The sequence below is a fragment of the Mesoplodon densirostris genome, chromosome 2, assembly GCF_025265405.1.
Source record: "Mesoplodon densirostris isolate mMesDen1 chromosome 2, mMesDen1 primary haplotype, whole genome shotgun sequence".
Lineage (NCBI taxonomy): Eukaryota > Metazoa > Chordata > Mammalia > Artiodactyla > Ziphiidae > Mesoplodon > Mesoplodon densirostris.
In genome coordinates this window covers 21,420,436-21,439,234 of record NC_082662.1, presented here as the reverse complement: position 1 = coordinate 21,439,234, position 18,799 = coordinate 21,420,436, and the positions used below count along the sequence as shown (strand labels likewise).

The window sequence follows — 18,799 nt, the reverse complement described above, 5'->3', positions numbered from 1 at the left end:
ATCTCTCCATTCTGGCTGGTGGGAACAGCAATTATCCTTGATCCTGTGTGAGCTGGGAGGGTTGTTCTGCCTGATCCTTTCAGACAGTCTTTCCTGCTCTCAGGTAGTTTCCTCACAAGCATATATACTCATCAGTGCTCAGCCAATGTCTTGAAAAAGCTCTCCGCAAATGTCTGGAGTTCTCTCTTTGTTCAGCTCTCTCTCTCCCATGAATTCTAGTTGACCTGGCCTCCCTGAACTCTGAATGCTGTCTCCTCAACTCAGCAAGATTGCTGGACTTGGTTTAGATGCCCCTTCCCTGTATGGCAGCCTGAAGATTCTCTACAGGAAGCAAGCTGGGGCAATCACAGTGCTCCTCATTTGATTTCCTTCTCCCAGGGATCACTATCCCGCACTGCCAGTTGTCCAATGTCTGACGTTTTAGCTGTATAAGGCAGGAAGAGAAATCTAGGCCCTGTCACCCCCTAATGGCCAGAAGCAGAAGTTATCAGTTTGGTTTTTTTTTCAATCTCCCTAGGTTAAAATTCTAATGTATGGCTGGAGTTGGGAACCACTGTAGTCTAATTCTATTCTTGTTATTGGAGTTTTAGCCACTATTGCCATGCTTTTCTCTGGCCCCCTTGCAGCCGTGCTTCTACTGTCACCTCTCAAATCATGCAGGTTAACTCACATTCTCCTTGCCTTATATGCAAAGCTAGGAGAAACGGCATGACATTCTAGGATTTGGTACTTATGAGTACTCTCCAAATTTCTAGGCATGGTTCTCTACGTCTGAGAGACAGAAATCATGTTATCAGCAAATAGAGGAAAGAAAACTGGGCTAAGGAGATTGTCAGTTAAGAACTATACCTGTGGAGGGTATAAGGCAAAGAGTCAGGCAGGACAGGACATTATAGTCATGGAATACAAGATATTTTTCAAATATTGTAAAAATATAAGCTAAATTAAATAAAAAACAAACAAAACTTGCTCTTTATCAGGGGTGTAAATTAGCAGTAAAAGCAGCTCAGAGTCATTCCCTGAGTCCTCCAAAGAGAATGGGAAGCAATCATTTGTTGATTGTGCCGTGCCTTTCTACATGCAGCATCTCATTTCATCTTTGCAGTCCTCTGAGTCAGGTATTATCTCTAATTTTATACATGTGGGAAGCTATAGATTTGAGAGGTTAGGGAATTCATGCAAGTCACATAGCTAGTAACAGAAAAGTAGTGTCTGATTTGCAAGTCTGTGTCCTTTCCCTCTCTGTCTCTGACAACAGCTGGCACAATAGTTTCCAGCCCCAATGCGTATTTGTTTAAATAAGATTTTTACTTTAGTATAAAAAATCAGTAGAGAAAAGTGTAAAACTTGTAAGTCCAGCTTGATGAATTTTCACAAAGTAAACACACCCCATCTAACCAGCACTCAGGTCAAGAAACAAAGTGGTACAAGTACCCTAGAAGTCTCCTCACATATGGCCCACTTTCAGCCCAGGAGCTATAGCACAGAGGTACTCAGTAGAGCCTATAGCTCAGGGTCCCTTAACTTGGGGTCGATGTGGGCATCTATAAATCTCCTGAAATTATAGGCAAACATTTTCCCGAGGAGAGGATGTAAAGCCTTCATCAGATTCTCCCCAAAGGGACAAGAATAAAATCTACAACTGAAGACTGGTTCATGGGGAATCTATTCATTCATTCAACGAATCATCAGAATCAGAACACAGTAACAGCAATGGCTACCAGTTGAGAATTTAATGTGCCAGGCACTTTTTTTTTTTTTTTTTTTTTGCGGTACGCAGGCCCCTCACTGCTGCGGCCTCTCCCGCTGCGGAGCACAGGCTCCGGACTCGCAGGCTCAGCGGCCATGGCTCACGGGCCCAGCCTCTCTGCGGCATGTGGGATCCTCCCGGACCGGGGCACAAACCCGCATCCCCTGCATCGGCAGGCGGACTCTCAACCACTGCGCCACCAGGAAAGCCCTGTGCCAGGCACTTTATGTGTATTATCTCTGACTCTGACAAAAACCCTGAAATGTAAATATTATCACCTCCATTTTACACATATGGGAACTGAGGCTCAGAATGAAGTGACTTGCCCAAGGCCACACATTAATTATGTAGGTATTTGTGAAAGCTAGTATTCAATATGAGACCTGCTACCTGCCTGTGCTTCTGCAGCGAGACCACAATGCCTTTGGTAACATTAAGTTGCTCAACCTCTGCTCAGAACAAGCCAAGCTTGAAATACCAGGGCTGAACTGGAAATGAAAGAGTGAAGTCCCAAGCTCAGGCAATTTTTTTTTTTTTTTTCTTTTTGCGGTATGCGGGCCTCTCACTGTTGTGGCCTCTCCCGTTGCGGAGCACAGGCTCCGGACGCGCAGGCCCAGCGGCCATGGCTCACGGGCCCAGCCGCTCCGCGGCATATGGGATCCTCCCAGATCGGGGCACGAACCCGTATCCCCTGCATCGGCAGGCGGACTCTCAACCACTGCGCCACCAGGGAGGCCCTCAGGCAATTAAAAAAAAAAAACAAAAAACTCCCTTCTAACCAATGAAAACGGCAAAAGGGAAAGTGCTGCCTTTAAAAGAGGCACTTGCCCTCAAGAGGTGTGGCTTCCAAGAAGTGTGGCTGGTAGGTTTCTCAAGTGGGAGTTATTATCTAATCAGAACCAACTGTCTATCATTACACTGCACTTTGAGAGGACATCTATGATTGGTCAACCAAGAAAGCAACATTTGAATTTAAAGAAAAGACCAGAACAACCTAGGGTCATTACTTCAGTGAGAAAGATAAAGCTTTGTCAGAGTAAACTCCAACTGGAGTCAGAGATTAGGCACTAAAACCCTGTGTTAAGGTAAAACCTTTACCTCATTAGCTGGTGTTAAGTTGCTATTAATTTCTTCATCAAGAAATCAGCCCCTATTTTAAGTAAAACTCACTGAAAAGATATGTAAAAACTATGTGAAAACGCTTTGTAAACTGCAAAGGAAAAGGCTAGTAAATACAAGTATTTATAGCTTCAAGCTTCAAAAACAAAACAAAACAAAACCCTCTAAATATAAAGCAAAATTTACCTGTCTGCAAAGGCTGTACCAGGAGGTGGCAGAGTCAGAAGCAGCCACAATTCTGACACCTACTTTCCTACTCATCATTAGATCACATGTAGAGTTAAAGTTTTCTGTCTCTCATTTTCCCTCTGCTATTCCATTGGACCACTAAGTACAGTACATCCTCAGTACTTTGTTTATTCTGGAGAAGACATACATAATAAAACCTATAAAAGAAGAGAAAAAAGTGGCTCAGATGACTTTTTTATAGAAACCATGGTCTCAAGTTAAAGACTGAAAAATTGCATCCTCTTAGTACTTTTACTACACTTCATTCTGAGTCTGGGATGCATCCTCAGCTTAATGAGATAGAAAGAAAAATGAAAAAAGATCATTTATTTCAGGCAGTACAAGTTCCTCTAATACAGCAAACATTAAAATTTTAGAGAACTTGAAATGCTGAAACTCCTATAATTCAATCATCTTTTCCTCCGCAATAGCTTCTATTATAGTTTCATTTAATAGATAAGGCTGAAAAAGACATTGTTTCAAATTTTATATGCTCTATTTTATGTCTATGAAGTAAAGCATTACAGAACTACTCACAGAGCCACCAAAGCAGCAATGTAGCATTTCCAGGTGTTTTTTTGGTTGAAATTCACTTTATTTAAAAAAAAGAAGTCATGAACAATAAATTACAATCATCTCCCCCTTTTATAAATTCTTCATAAAATATATTTGACAATTTTAAAAGAAAATTTCAAAAGTTACTTTCATTTTTGAAGTGCTGATGACTTATTTTTTGACCATTTTGTCATGCTGGTGAATTATCTGTAGCTGCTACAATAGTTTGATTGATAAACATTTTACAGTTAAAAACAACAACAACAAAGAGGAAAAAACAGACCAGCAGAAAGAACTATTCAGTGTGCTATTTATCTGACACTTAACATTTACTTCATCATAATGACAAAGTATCCCTTAGCACCAAAAAACTACAGGAACCCCATCTTTCTAAGTGACAACTAGTGCAAAATAACATTCTAGGAACTAACTGTACAACCCCATTATTTTAACTGGCCACAGCTGCCTATAAGCTTATTTGAAATATTTGGTCTTTTTTCAATTAAGACAAATTTCATAAAACACTATAAACCATGGCAAGAGACTCTATGAGGAATAATTGTTTATTGAGTACCTATTATGTGCAAGGCACTGTGCACAAATTCTTGCTTTCATTTTTCCCCTAGCAATATCCAGGAATTTCCCAGCTTCACTAATCATCTTTTATTTCTTACTCCTGGCTGGAAAAGGCCCATGGCTATATACCATTTTTTAATTGTTATTTCATCAACTGATCTTTAGTGCTGAGCACACAGTAGATACTTAATACCTCCTGACTGAAAGAACAGAGACAAAGAATTTACTATAATTTTTCTTGATATCGTGGGTTATTTTAGAATACAAGGACTTGAGAAAATTTCAGAAGAAACTTTCTGATCGCCTGACATCCTTACCGCCAATGAAAGAAATAATTCCACTTCATAGGTAACATAGAATATTTTTCAAAGTAAATTATAATTATTAACTATTTTAAGTGAGGTGGGGCCAAAACCATGACACGTAGATATCTGAAGAGCAAATGAAGCATTGGCATACCAGCACCTAAGTCATCATGAATCTCTTGCTGAGGTGCCATGTTATTGATTAGACATTATAATGTTTTTTTACTTCCAGTAACTCAATCCCCTTGGCCAGATCTGTTATACTAATTTGGCTATCCAGAGGGTTAATTATCATGAAGTTCCAGTGTATTTACACCTCTAATTTCCAAAAGAATTCTTACATTTATCAGCTTGAGAGTAATGTTAAAAGTATGATTTTTTTTCACTTAAAAGGTTTTATTTTTAATAAAACCTTTCAGTTATTATTCAAACTTCATACCAAGTAATGCATAGTTCAGAAATTTTATGTACTCCAATTTTTTGTGCTTTTTCACCTTTTATAGTCCCCCAAACACATTTTAAATAAGGAAAAAATTACGATAGGAATATTCCAAAAGTTGTGGAAGTTCAAAAAACTTAGGAGACTGAATTATCAATGATTTCAATATTCTACTACCTTTTAAAATTTTTTTTAAACTTTTGACCAAAGATTCTAGTGCTTTATAAAGATTAATCTATATACAATGGTCTTAAAGTATTAACAACCTTAAAGGTTGTTAATGTTCTGTTTTAGGAAAACTTTCTTCCCTTACATTTGAACTATCTGCATTTATAGGAAAAAAAATTGGAGACAACCATATGGGGTTAAAATCAAACTGACTTCAAGAAGAATAATGGTCTTTTGGTTCTTGACACAGACCATACCAAGTGATTGTATAAAATTGATAACCTCTCTATTTGAAAGATATAACTTATGCCACAGTATTTTACCCATTTGCCAAACTGTGTATCATTTCCCACTTTAGAAAAAGGTGATCAACATTGAATACAACCATATCACTACCATTACTGTGTCAAATTAGACAAGAGAAAACAGCATTAGTGCCAAAATGAAAGAAATTCCAGTGATTAAACGAGAGACCATATTAGGGCAGGCAACGTGAGGGTAGAGCTCATTTGGTTTCTTCAACTTGATGCTGAGGCTTAGACAAAGTCTTGAAATAAAAAATTAATATATCAATTAGTATAGTTCATATACAGCAAAGTTTTCAGATACAGAAAAATCCTGTGTTCAGATCTGTATCAGATTGCAGATACTCAAGTGCAGACATGTCCCAATGCAGTGGTTTAATTAGTTAATTGAATGTGTGGTTATCTAAAGAAGGTATAACTGAACCATCAATCTCCTTGCCAACCTGTACCACATGACTGCATGGCTAATTCAACTCCTGCTGCTTTACAGCACTGGAGAGCTCAAACATACTTCAGCAGCTTTGGATCACTTAATTTCACTTACGTTTAATCAGATAATTTTAGACTCTCCAAAATGATGCCTTAAAAAAAGCTGTATAATATTATAAAAATAAAAAACTTAGTATGATTTCATTAGAGGGAGGGACAGGGTAGGAGACGAGGGAAGGTTCTTTTATTTTTCATCACTGATTTCACCAACAAATCTCAAAAACCCAAACCTACATCAAATAATTTAAACAGAAGTGGCATTTTTTTCATATGGAATGTAAAATGCACACATTCACATACTTACATATACATAAATATATACATTTATGTTTCCTTTACAAAGCTCCAAAGGTTGCATTACCAGCATGCAAACCTCTTCTTCCATGGAAATTCCTAATACTGACGAGGAATGTCTAAAATACTTAGAGACATATTTCCAGAAAACTGGACTTTCTTCTTTTCTTGGCTCTTAGAAAATTTTCCTGCCAAACTTCTACCAATGATCATTTAAAAAAATTTACACTCACATTGGTAATACACACTTAAAACATATTAACAAAATGGCCAGCTTGGACTTAAGAAAAATGAGGAAAAAAAAAATCCCACAATAAAATCTAAACCCTTAAAAGGTGGAGTTTAGCTTTTTATATGCTTTTTCAGCCACATTATGTTGCATCACTGTTAAAACAGAAGCAGCATATTATCCAAGATATTTGCAAATAATATATGTGTCACGTTTCCCAGCTGCTATCTTTAAATGCAATTTGTACTAATCTGAGTTCTAGTTCAAAAGCATCTGGACGATCCTGAGGGTTTGCAGCCAGCATTTCCTTAATCAGTTGTTTCATTCGCCCATTCATAGACTTTTTCTTCACAGGAATGAGAAGTTCCATTTTGGGATTTTCCAGAAGTGCCTCCCCAACAGGCACGATCTCAGTTCCTTGTTTTACATAACTCCCCAAGAGTTCCTTCTTTGTCTCTGTGTCTATGAATGTGATCCTTTCCAGCATTGCCCAGATGATAATCCCCAGAGCAAAGATGTCAGCTTTTGCTGTGTAATGTCCCTCCCACACTTCAGGAGCCATGTAGAAATCTGTTCCACACGCTGTGGAAAGGAAACACTTGTTTACACTGACAGGTTCTTCTGGATTCTGCCCAAATGCTGAACAAACTTTACTTAGACCAAAATCAGCCACTTTCAGTGTGGGTTCCAAGTCACTGGTATCCAACCGGCTTTGAGAAATCAGGATGTTATCAGGCTTTAGATCTCGATGGATGATCTGGTTTTTATGCAAGAAAGCCAGGGCACTGCTCAGCTGAAGCATGAAGCTGGTGTTAGTTTTACGATTGGGTTTCCTGGACAACAGATACTCATTCATATCTCCTCCGTCACAAAAATCCATCACAAACCACAAGTAATAGGCGCTTCTGGGATCAAAGGCAATTTCTCCCTTTAGTGAAGTCTCTACAAGCTATAAGAAAAAACAGATTACAATCATCTGCATAGTTTATACAATTCAGCTATAGAGAAGGAGTTACTGATTAAGTTAGTCTCCAGTGTTAAGTGGAAATTCCATGAATATTTTATTTGGTCAGTGCTTTCATATGTGCATTTTATTTATTTTTATTTTTATTTTTTTATTTTTCTTTTTGCGGTATGTGGGCCTCTCACTGCTGTGGCCTCTCCCGTTGCGGAGCACAGGCTCCGGATGCGCAGGCCCAGCGGCCATGGCTCACGGGCCCAGCCGCTCCGCGGCATATGGGATCCTCCCAGACCGGGGCACGAACCCGTATCCCCTGCAACGGCAGGCGGACTCTTAACCACTGCGCCACCAGGGAGGCCCTGTGCATTTTATTTTAAACTTTAGTACTTCAAACTGTCACTTTGTCCCTAACAAATACACACCAAATCTCCAAGTCAAGAGGTAAAAACTTATTTAAAAATAGCTTTATTCTGAAAAGTATCCAACTGGCTATACATTTTCTACATGTGTCAATGGAGATGAACTCTAACCATCTAATTAATAGCTTCCTGAAAAGATCAAAGTTTCAGCAGGTAGATTTGCCAGCTGGGGAATAAACATCAATTAGGAAATTCTATTCCATGAAACTGTCTGAAATCTACTTCTTGCATATTGCACTTACACTATCAACATAATCTGTGAAACTGAGAGAAAATTATGAAGGAACAACCAGTTGTTATAGAAATAAAGTGCTCCTGTAGTCACTGATAAAACTAAAGACATCATTACTTCATAAACTTCTACAAGCAGAATGCAAATATGTTGGCTATCTCTATCAACAGATGGCTTCTAAAAACCAATTTATAAAAATCATACATGCATTTTGATATAAAAATTCAAATCTGAGTTTGTATATTTGTTTGATACAAGCTGAAAATCTAGAATAAACCACTGTTTTACGTATATCATTATCTAATTATAACTCTCCTACTACCTGAAATTCAAGAGTAATTACTTCACTGAACATGAGCCATCTTCTAAAATACAGTGCTTTGAAAGCATTTGTCCTATGGTGTCCTTTTCAGGCCCATGGGTTGAATAGAAACTAAGTAGGGAAGGTGAGGAGTTGCTGAAGATTGAGTGAACCGCTAATTTTATGTTTAAATCTACTAATATTTCCTTTTGTCTTTTTGGTGGGCAGAGGCAAAGAACGCCTCTCCATGCCATCTCCCCCAATGGCAAACAGCCATAACTGCAATGGTCTGCAGATGTCTTCTTTGCATACATTTTCCTTGTTGCATGTGTTTGCCACGGAGACAGAGAAAGAACAGAAAGGTCCAGATCATACAATTATTTACCAGGTGCACTGTTACTAAATATGCTGAGATTAAAGATGAGCACCATCACTCTTCCTTCATTTCTTCTCTTCTTCTGTCTTCATTCTCAAAAGAAAACTTCCTAAATAGCTTTGAACAATGCAGACTTCCAGAATTCAAATAATGGTTTAGAGTAAAGCCAGATAGTAGATATTTTAGGCTTGACAAACCACATAAGGTCTGTGTTCCATATTCTTTTTCCTTTTCTTTCTTCTTTTTTTTTAAACAACTCTTAAAAAATGTAAAAACTATTTTTAGTATCCAGGCCATACAAAAACAGGCTGAGGGCTATAGTCTAAGGGTCCCTGGTTGAGAGCTACAGAAATACAGATCCCAGTTTGCTTGCTGTCACGTGTAGAGGATGTTAGCCATTGGTTCTCTTGCCTGAAGTCCTTTAATAGCTTCCCTGTTCTCTTAGGATATAGTCTAAGCTCTTTAACATGGGCTACGGGATCCTGTGTGCTCTGATCCTGGCTGATCTTTCTAGCCTCATCTAAAACAACTCTCCCTGTATAGTGCAGTCTTAGTATTTTCTTTCAATTTTTAGAATGCTTCATGCTTTTTGCTTCTAGACATTTGTATGTATAGTTATTTCTGCCTGGGAAGTTTTCTCAGTCACTCACCTGGCTAACTCCTATTCACCCTGCAAGTTTCAGGTGAAACAGTTCTTAATTCCTGAACCCCAGGATTATGTCAGGTTCCCTACTCTATGTGCCTATACCATCTTGTACTTTTCATTCATGACACTCATCACAAGTACACATATTGGCCACTAAGTTCCTATGCATAAGATTTATCCTCTGTTAATTATTTTACATTTCTTCTAGGTGAGGTTTTCAGCTATCAGGAACTGACTGAATGATTCCAAATGAGAACAAGGAAGATATCCAGAAAAACATGGAGAAAAAAAAATTTATGTACAGAATGGTAAGACCATGTATAGGGACTCTGTGGTCACACTATAGATTTGTTTGTCTTTACTACATGTAAGTATTGGTTGTCTTTACTAGTGTAAATTTAAAGTAGGCACTTGCTAAAGCGTGGATGAATGTCTGGTCAATGAAATAAATCCACAGAAAAGACAATTTTAATAGAGCTGCTTATTACTGAATACCTCCTATGTGCCAAGTATTGTATCTACATCACCTCTAATTTTGACAACTCCCATGGAAGGTAGAAATTATTATTCCTTACATATGAAGATACAGATGCTGGGAAAAGGTGGGTTACATATCCAAGGTCATACAGCTAGCAAAAAGTGCCACAAGTCAAACACAGGTCTGTTAGGCTTTAAAAAGATGAAATAAATTACTAAACAAGAAGGTACTTTAGATTAAAAAAAAAATCACTGAATCAAGTCTGGAAGTACTTTACATCTTAAAGCCTTGAAAGATTAGCTGGTTAATGCCTAGTTACTATAACAGTTGCTTGATCTGGACTCAAGGATACCATCAGTACTTGCAAAGACATCATATGTTTAAATGTCTTTGCACTTGCAGTCTGATTATGCACTTTAGTCTCCAAAATTCAATGCAAAGTCCAGCAAGGTTCTATCCACTTTTAGGAGGGAATGTGGTAAGAATGTTTCTGATATTTTCTATCACTGCAACGTATATAATAAGCACTTTTAGAAAAAAAATACAATAAAACAAACAGAGGCTAAACAGTTGTGTTTTATATCCCTTAACTAAAGAGAGAAAACTTCAGGGCATAGCATGCTAAACTTGCAGTATAAATTAGGTCCTTAAGACTGATATTTGTTTACCATACAATGAAACTTGCAACTTTCTAATTACACAGAATAATGCATTAGGTTTCTTTGTTGTTCCTAGTCCAAAAGCTTTTGTTGTTTTAAAACAGACTTTTGTACCCTGATGGTAAATTCTGAATTTAGACACACTCATGGCAAGTTGTTTCCTATTCCAGGAATAACTGGACTTAAGAAATTTTGCTCTGGCCTTTAACTAGCTATGTCTTAAGTATCTTTTCTCTTCATCATGTGTAGAGCTACTAGAGATTTTGACCTATGGCAGAAGCCAATCTTAAAAAAAAAAAAAAAGATTTTGTTTTCCTATATTAATGCTTTCCCCAGGTCTACAGAAGAGTAATTTGGAGGCAAAACAGTAATCTGGAGGTTAAAAGAGCACAATTTTTAGCTGCTGGATACTCCTATGTTTAGCTCCCAATTCTGCCACCTGCTATGTGATTCTGGATAAATTCATTATCTATTCTAAGCCTCAGTTTCTTCATTTGTAATGATGGTAATAATAGTACTTTCCTCATAGGATTGCTGAGCCCAGAGCATGGAATGAGTAGGAACCCAAATGTTAGCGATCAGCACTGTTAATAACATTCAGGTGCTACACCACATACTCCATGAAAATTCAATGGAATTGCATGGTTAAGACACTAAATAACCTTCTAAAACAGGAGAGGCTTATGTTCAAGCCAGTGATATATAAAGAAATGCCCAATTACCTATGGGTACTACTACTAGTTGTACAGTTTTTCCTTCTCTTCTGTATTCAGTTCCAAAAAAAACCTGATTTCAAATAAGTGAACTAATTAGACTCTAGTCTCGATCACTTCTCTAGTTCCTGTTGCCCCATTCCTATGCAGATTGGCAAGTATCATGGCATAACAGGTGGCATATGTTATTTTTAGGTATTTGCAACACAGGTTTAAATAAAACCTTGTTTTAAAGCAAACGTCTACTCAGTTCTTGGCAGAACCCATCTACCCCTAACTATATAAACACCTGCATTTAAAAGTAGAAGTTCGTCTGACTCTTTCATTCCTCTTATTGCTGACCAATGCTACTTTCAAATCATTTCTATTTCCCATTCAACCACACATACCTGTAAATAAAGGGAAGAATTAGAGCCGTGGGACATCTTTTGCACCATCCCATCCTTTTGTAGGATGCATTCCTCCAAGTGAATCACATTTGGATGTTGGCTCTTGATACTGCTTAGTGCCCAGAACTCACGCAGGGCTAGTTCAACATTTTCAGGTGCATGGCATCGAATTTTCTTCACTGCCACCCGTGCAGAGGTCTTTCTGATGACTGCTTCATATACAACACCGTAACTACCTCGGCCTACCTCCCGTATTAGATCGTACTTTGGCTGGCTACTCACCATCTTCAAGGTCAAGGTTTCTGGAAAAATCAACAAAGTGCTCTGTTGACATTAAGTCTGCCTACTGGCTTGTATTTCTTCTTATGCACGATTTAGTTATCATCTGTCTCACTGTTTGCAGTGCTTGAACGATATTTGCTATACATTGGGTAAATCTAAATATCTTAATAATAGTAAACCAGGTAACACTAATGTAGTACTTACCATGTATCAGGAACTGTTCCAAGCAGTTTATAACATTAAGTCCATTTAATCCTCACAACAGCATGATGAGGTAGATACTATTATGGTCATTTTATAGATGAGGAAACTAAAGCACAGAGTTTAAGCAACATGCCCAAAGTCAAACAGCTAGTAACTGGTGGACCTGGGATTTGAAACCAGGCCATCTGGCTCTGACAGCCTTCATTTTAACCACTACACTATACTGCTTCTTACATGAACTGCTTCAAAACATCACTGCTAAAAATAAACCAAAACATTCAGTATTTATTTACTGATTGTGAAAAAACAAACAAAACTCCAGCTTCTCCTGAAAACTGACACACACATAAAAGGTCATAAAAATGGCAAAACCAAAAACCAACCCTCACAGTTAGAAATACAAAAACCTGGCTTATGCTTAGGGACTGAAAGTGAACAAGATCACATATAGAAGTGAAAATGTGCAGTTGGTTTTTATTATTTAAAAGTAAATGGTCAAACTGTGTATGTTCTTATTTTAATTTTGTTTATGTTATTTCCTTATTTCTTGCAAAATAAATGAAAATACAGTCTGTGGAGAAAAACGTTTCTTTAAAGATAAAGTAAGTTACTTAGAATACAGTTAAATTTTGCTGTTGTTTTAGCAATAGTTATTTAGATCTAGGTCATTTTTGCCAACGAAAACTGTCCTGCATCTTAAGGGGTTCTCTGAGGGAGTTCTTTGGAATTCAATGTGATAAATCATTTAAAGGCAGGAGCAAAGGCCCTACACGGAAACGCTCACGTGTTGAATCAAGAAAGTCTAAAGTGTACCTCCTCACTCTCCGAAGAATGTCAAGATTCTGAAGAGCTTCAGGAACAAATTCTCATTTGTAGAATGCCAGCATGGGCAAGAAAAGTAACCTGAGATTGAACAATTTTTATATTGTACAGTTTAGGGGAACAAAAAGCTACCGACACTAGAGCCTGTGAGACTGGGACCGGTTATTTTAAGTCCATAGGATAGATTTAATAAAGAAAGTGAAAGCTTCTGAGACTGCTTCTTAGTCCCACTTCCTCTAACTGGACACCCACTCTTCAAATTCCTGCAGGATTTCCTAGGGTCTGATTTCCTGCCACAGAATCTTCTGCCCCAGCTGCACAGCGGACATTCCTGTTCTCCGTGGATCGCCAACTCCTATCCATCTCAAAGTGGTGCCTTTGAAGATGTCCCATATCCCCATACAAGGGAGCCCCTGAATAAGGGGGAGGGACGGTGTTTCTGCAATCCTTGAGATCCTGGGTCAAAACACAGCACGGTGATGCATCCCGCGCAAACCTCGGGGACTTGGGACGGCATCCCCCGGGCCCCCGCGCCTGCCGGGCGCACCCAGCGCTCGGACTCGGGCCGGCCAGGCCGTACACCTGCTGGCGCCCGGGAAGGGCCAGTCCTAGGCAGAGGTGTTGCCCGACGCGGCGGCTCAGGGCCCCGCTCATTGGCCAAGTATCAGGCCCTCCCCCTCCCCGGCTACTTCCAGATCAAACCCGGAGGGGATCCTGCCGGGGCCCTTCACCCCGAGGAGCCAGTCCTGCAGCTGCCCGACTCCTCGGGGCCAGCGACTGAGGCCTGGGGCCTGGGGAGGAGGCCACGGGCAGAAGAGGAGGCCGCTGCTGGGGCCGGAGGCCTGAGGCGCGCGGGGCCTTCCCCGGGACGCCTCCGCTGACAGCTCTGTGACAGGCCTCCTGGGGCGGGAGGCACGTGCAGGGCCCTCGGCTCTGCAGCAAAGCCTCTCTGCCACGCCGAGGGGCCAGATTTACCTCAGGGTAGCCGCCGCCGCTTCTCCCTCTCACGGGCTCTGCACGCCGCCATTATCAGGCTGCTCGCGCCTCCGCCGCCGCGGCCTCCAGTCAGAGGCCGGCGCGCGCCCCCGTGGTGCGCGCGGACACACCCCCTTACGCCGCGAGACCCCGCCCCCCTCCGGCTCTCCGTAGCGTGAGCCGGGACGCCAACCGCCGGTGCTACTGGGCGCGTGCCCGGCGCTCCGCTGGCCTGCTCCCGGCTACCGTGGCTTTCCTGAGCCGGGAGTCGCGGAAGGGGTGCGCGCTCCGGAACGCACCACTCGTGCCCCTCCCCGCAGGGGTGGCTGGGATCGGGGAAGCCCACTCCACACCCAGGGCTTGGTCGCCTTCCAGCCTCAGCGGGCGTCCACGGCCCGCGTCCCCGGAGTGGTCCCCCGCAACAGGTCCGGGCCGAGGGCGGTGCGCGCGCCTGGTGCGCCTCCCCTCCCCCGTTCCGCCCCCATTTCCGACCTACCGAGCTGCGGGCAGGTGTGCGGGGTCGCTGGGGTGGAACGCCTGGCGCATCTTCCTCCGCGCGGGCCTAGGATGCCTGCGGTAAGCGGGCCTCTTCCGCGGACCTGTGGGGAGGCGCAGCCCGAGCTGGGAGGCCTGGCGCCCGCCCCGCCTGGAGGGAGGCTGCACCTTTTGTCAGAGTCACTGAGCCATGTTTGCGGGCGGTGCAGTTGCCGAGGCGGCAGCGGCGGCGGCGGCGCGGGGCTGGGTGCGATCATCTGGGAAGACGCCGTCCCCTGCTCCGCTGGAGCGGTGGTATCTCCCTTAAAGAAGCCGGCGCCTCGTTGTTCCGGGACTCGGCAGCCGCGAGTCGGAGGCGCCCTGCCCCCGGCGGGGAGGAAGGGGCCGCGGCGCCGGAGCTTGGCTCCTGCAGCGCGCGCACGCCCTGCCTGGCGGCGACACCCTCGAGCTCCTCATGGAGAGTTGGGATGCCCCCCGCTTGTGCAGCTAGCGACGGAGGTCCGGGCCGGCCGGGGCCGGGATTGACAGCGAGGACAGCCGTTTTCGGGGCCCGACCGTCAGCCTGAGGCACTGGGGCACCCCACAGCCGTCAGCCAGATCCAGGCCTGCGTTCGCCTGACAGCAGCCCGGGACTATCAGTTGCTCAGAGACCCGGACCAATCGGTCATTCAGTTCGTTTCATAGATCAGTAAACAACCGCCAGAAACGTCCATTCCTTCTTCGCCGATTTAATCTGCACCTACTATTTGTCAGTAAAGGGGTTGTTCCTCTTCCCAGTGCTGTATAAGGCACAATGTGCAAAGAATTTCTTGTTACTGCTCTCAAGGATCAACCAATTACCCGTTCTATTTTCTGTTCTCCATTTATGGACCGTCTCCCGAGAGTCTGGGACTGGGTTAAGTCTTTAAGTGATCTCTCCTAATCCTAACCAAACCCTACGAGGGCAGGGTTTATTACTAACCCTGTTTTTACAGGTAAGGAAGCAGACCTCTGCCTTATTTGACAGAAAGGTGTCTGTTTTGGGGTGGGGGGCACCTGCCTTGAATACCCTCTCCCCTGGTGTAAACCCTCCTACCCCCCCCAAAACAAAACAAAACAAAACAAAACCCTGCTCGGTAATCTGTTCAGACTAGTCCTGAGTGCAGTGTACCAGCCTTCAGCTGTCAGCTGGGAATACTGATGTATTCTGAGTTTTGGTTTCTGCCCTTGAGAACAAAGGGAAAGTAGAGGGCCCTGTGTAGACAGCTACCTACCTGTGTGTAACTGATCACAATCTGGGGAGGGGTATTTCTTTGGTCAAAGGAGCCTTTTTGTCTCTTTGTCTCAGTCATTAAGTACAGGAATCCCTCCTCTCAAGATGGTTGTAGAACTTGAAATCCACTCCCATAACTCCAGAGTTATGGAACTGGCTCTAAAGTCTGTGAGGTAGATGTTTAAACAATTTGGGGTGTCCTCTTTAGGAAAACGATTACAAAATGGACCTGTGAATACATTGCTGGGGCCTTGGAAAGGGTCTCTGTGAGGGACTCTGAATAAATCTGCCCTGAAGATTACATTATATCATTATATTTGCCCATAAGCCTTTTTTGTTTGTTTGTTTTTGCGGTACGCGGGCCTCTCACTGTGTGGCTTCTCCTGTTGCGGAGCACAGGCTCCGGATGCGCAGGCTCAGCGGCCATGGCTCACGGGCCCAGCCGCTCCGCGACAAGTGGGATCTTCCCGGACCGGGGCACGACCCCGCGTCCCCTGCATCTGGCAGGCGGACTCTCAACCACTGAGTCACCAGGGAAGCCCGCCCATAAGCCTTTTACTAGGCTGAGAGTTCCTGGGGACAGGAACCTTGTCTGTGATTCATTTCTGCATCCTCCTCTATTTGATATCATACCAAAATACTCCTGAGAATAGCATTGTCATACATTGCTGATGGGAAGGCAAAATGATGTAACTCTAACTAAGGTAATTTGGCAATCTATAGCCACATTACATATGTATTTACTCTTTCACCCAGTAAACCTAGGTCAGGGCTAAACTTGCAAGAATCTATCCTAGTGATATATTGGCAAAATACAAAAAGCTCTGTGCACAAGGTTATTCATTATAGCATTATTTTTATAGCAAAAGATTGGAAACTGCTTATGTCAGTTAAGAACTAGCCTAATAAATTATAGTACAAACACAGGATGGAGTGCTATGCGGCTGTAAAAAGATATGTGGAAGAGTTCTTATATTTACTGATAAACAGAAACTAATATGTAGTGATGCCCATATACGTTAAGGGAAATAAGATACATAGTAGCGTTTATAGTATGCTATCTTCTGTGAAAGTGGGAAGATATAAATATACATTAATTGCTTATATTTAAAAGTTAAACAATAGAAAACTAAACTCAATCTTCTAAAAATTGCTATGTGGGATGGACTGGGTAGGGATGGAAATGAGACTTCTGTGAATATACATTATTATATAGTTACTATTTTGGAACCTTGTAATTGTTGCATACTTATAAAACAGTTCAATAAAAAGAATAAAACACTCCATAAAAATTAAAAACAAATGGAGGGACTTCCCTCGTGGCGCAGTGTTTAAGAATTCACCTAACCAGTGCAGGGGACGTGGGTTCGATCCCTGGTCTGGGAGGATCCCACATGCTGCGGAGCAACTAACCCCGTGTGCACAGCTACTGAGCCTGTGCTCTAGAGCCCACGAGCCACAACTGCTGAGACCCGCGCATCTGGAGCCGGTGCTCTGCGAAGGGAGAAGCCACCACAATGACAGAGGCCCGCACACCGCAGTGAAGAGTGGCCCCTGCTCGCTGCAGCTTGAGAGGGCCTGCATGCAGCAACAAAGACCCAAACGCAGCCAAAGATAGATAAATAAATTTTAAAAACAAAAAACAAATGGAAACAAATGAAGTGGTATAACTACACAGGGAAAATAATTTCAAGTGGCTTTATAGGTATTTTTTTTTTAAGTTTCTGCTTTATAACAAAGTGAATCAGTCATACATATACATCTGTTCCCATATCCCTTCCCTCATGCATCTCCCTCCCTCCCACCCTCCCCATCCCACCCCTCCAGGCGGTCACAAAGCACCGAGCTGATCTCCCTGTGCTCTGCGGCTGCTTCCCACTATCTATCTACCTTATGTTTGGTAGTGTATATATGTCCATGCCTCTCTTTCGCTTTGTCACAACTTACCCTTCCCCCTCCCCATATCCTCAAGTCCATTCTCAAGTAGGTCTGTGTCTTTATTCCCGTTTTACTCCTAGGTTCTTCATGACATTTTAAAAAAATTCCATATATATGTGTTAGCATACGGTATTTGTCTTTCTCTTTCTGACTTACTTCACTCTGTATGACAGACTCTAGGTCTATCCACCTCATTACAAATAGCTCAGTTTCGTTTCTTTTTATGGCTGAGTAATATTCCATTGTATATATGTGCCACATCTTCTTTATCCATTCATCCGATGATGGGCACTTAGGTTGTTTCCAGCTCCGGGCTATTGTGAATAGAGCAGCAATGAACATTTTGGTACATGTCTCTTTTTGAATTATGGTTTTCTCAGGGTATATGCCTAGTAGTGGGATTGCTGGGTCATATGGTAGTTCTATTTTTAGTTTTTTAAGGAACCTCCACACTGTTCTCCATAGTGTCTGTACCAATTCACATTCCCACCAGCAGTGCAAGAGTTTTCCCTTTTCTCCACACCCTCTCCAGCATTTATTGTTTCTAGATTTCTTGATGATGGCCATTCTGACTGGTGTGAGATGATATCTCATTGTAGTTTTGATTTGCATTTCTCTCATGATTAATGATGTTGAGCATTCTTTCATGTGTTTGTTGGCAGTCTGTATATCTTCTTTGGAGAAATGCCTGTTTAAGTCTTCTGCCCATTTTTGGATTGGGTTGTTTGTTTTTTTGCTATTGAGCTGCATGAGCTGTTTATTGGAGATTAATCCTTTGTCAGTTGCTTCATTTGCAAATATTTTCTCCCATTCTGAGGGTTGTCTTTTGGTCTTGTTTATGGTTGCCTTTGCTGTGCAAAAGCTTTCAAGTTTCATTAGGTCCCATTTGTTTATCTTTGTTTTTTTTTCCCTTTCTCTAGGAGGTGGGTCCAAAAGGATCTTGCTGTGATTTATGTCATAGAGTGTTCTGCCTATGTTTTCCTCTAAGAGTTTGATAGTTTCTGGCCTTACATTTAGGTCTTTAATCCATTTTGAGCTTATTTTTGTGTATGGTGTTAGGGAATGATCTAATCTCATACTTTTACATGTCCCTGTCCAGTTTTCCCAGCACCACTTATTGAAGAGGCTGTCCTTTCTCCACTGTACATTCCTGCCTCCTTTATCAAAGATAAGTTGACCATATGTGCGTGGGTTTATCTC

General features: G+C 42.0%; 1 protein-coding gene across 2 annotated transcripts; it reads right to left on the bottom strand.

Moving 5' to 3' along the window:
• Window positions 1-5,184: 5,184 nt before the first annotated feature.
• PDIK1L (PDLIM1 interacting kinase 1 like) lies at window positions 5,185-14,900 on the bottom strand. 2 transcript variants are annotated; one of them, XM_060089200.1, is made up of 3 exons: window positions 14,411-14,900; window positions 11,632-11,933; window positions 5,185-7,406 (listed from the first exon to the last, which is right to left on the bottom strand). In XM_060089200.1, exons 1-3 carry the CDS (start codon window positions 14,664-14,666, stop codon window positions 6,666-6,668), a joined length of 1,299 nt encoding a protein of 432 aa, XP_059945183.1. In that variant the 5' UTR covers window positions 14,667-14,900; the 3' UTR covers window positions 5,185-6,665. The 2 variants fall into 2 exon arrangements, with proteins under 2 accessions (XP_059945183.1, XP_059945184.1); XM_060089201.1 differs by lacking the exon at window positions 14,411-14,900 and adding an exon at window positions 13,915-14,003.
• Between the last annotated feature and the right edge of the window lie 3,899 nt (window positions 14,901-18,799).

What these genes read in the sequence shown, in the direction of transcription:
- PDIK1L (XM_060089200.1), bottom strand. Translation starts at nt 14,666, where the DNA reads ATGATCGCACCCAGCCCCGCGCCGCCGCCGCCGCTGCCGCCTCGGCAA. An exon ending in GCACACCTGCCCGCAGCTCG is followed by an intron (nt 11,934 to 14,410) that starts GTAGGTCGGAAA and finishes TGATTTTTCCAG; the next exon opens with AAACCTTGACCTTGAAGATG. An exon ending in ATTCTTCCCTTTATTTACAG is followed by an intron (nt 7,407 to 11,631) that starts GTATGTGTGGTT and finishes TTTTTCTTATAG; the next exon opens with CTTGTAGAGACTTCACTAAA.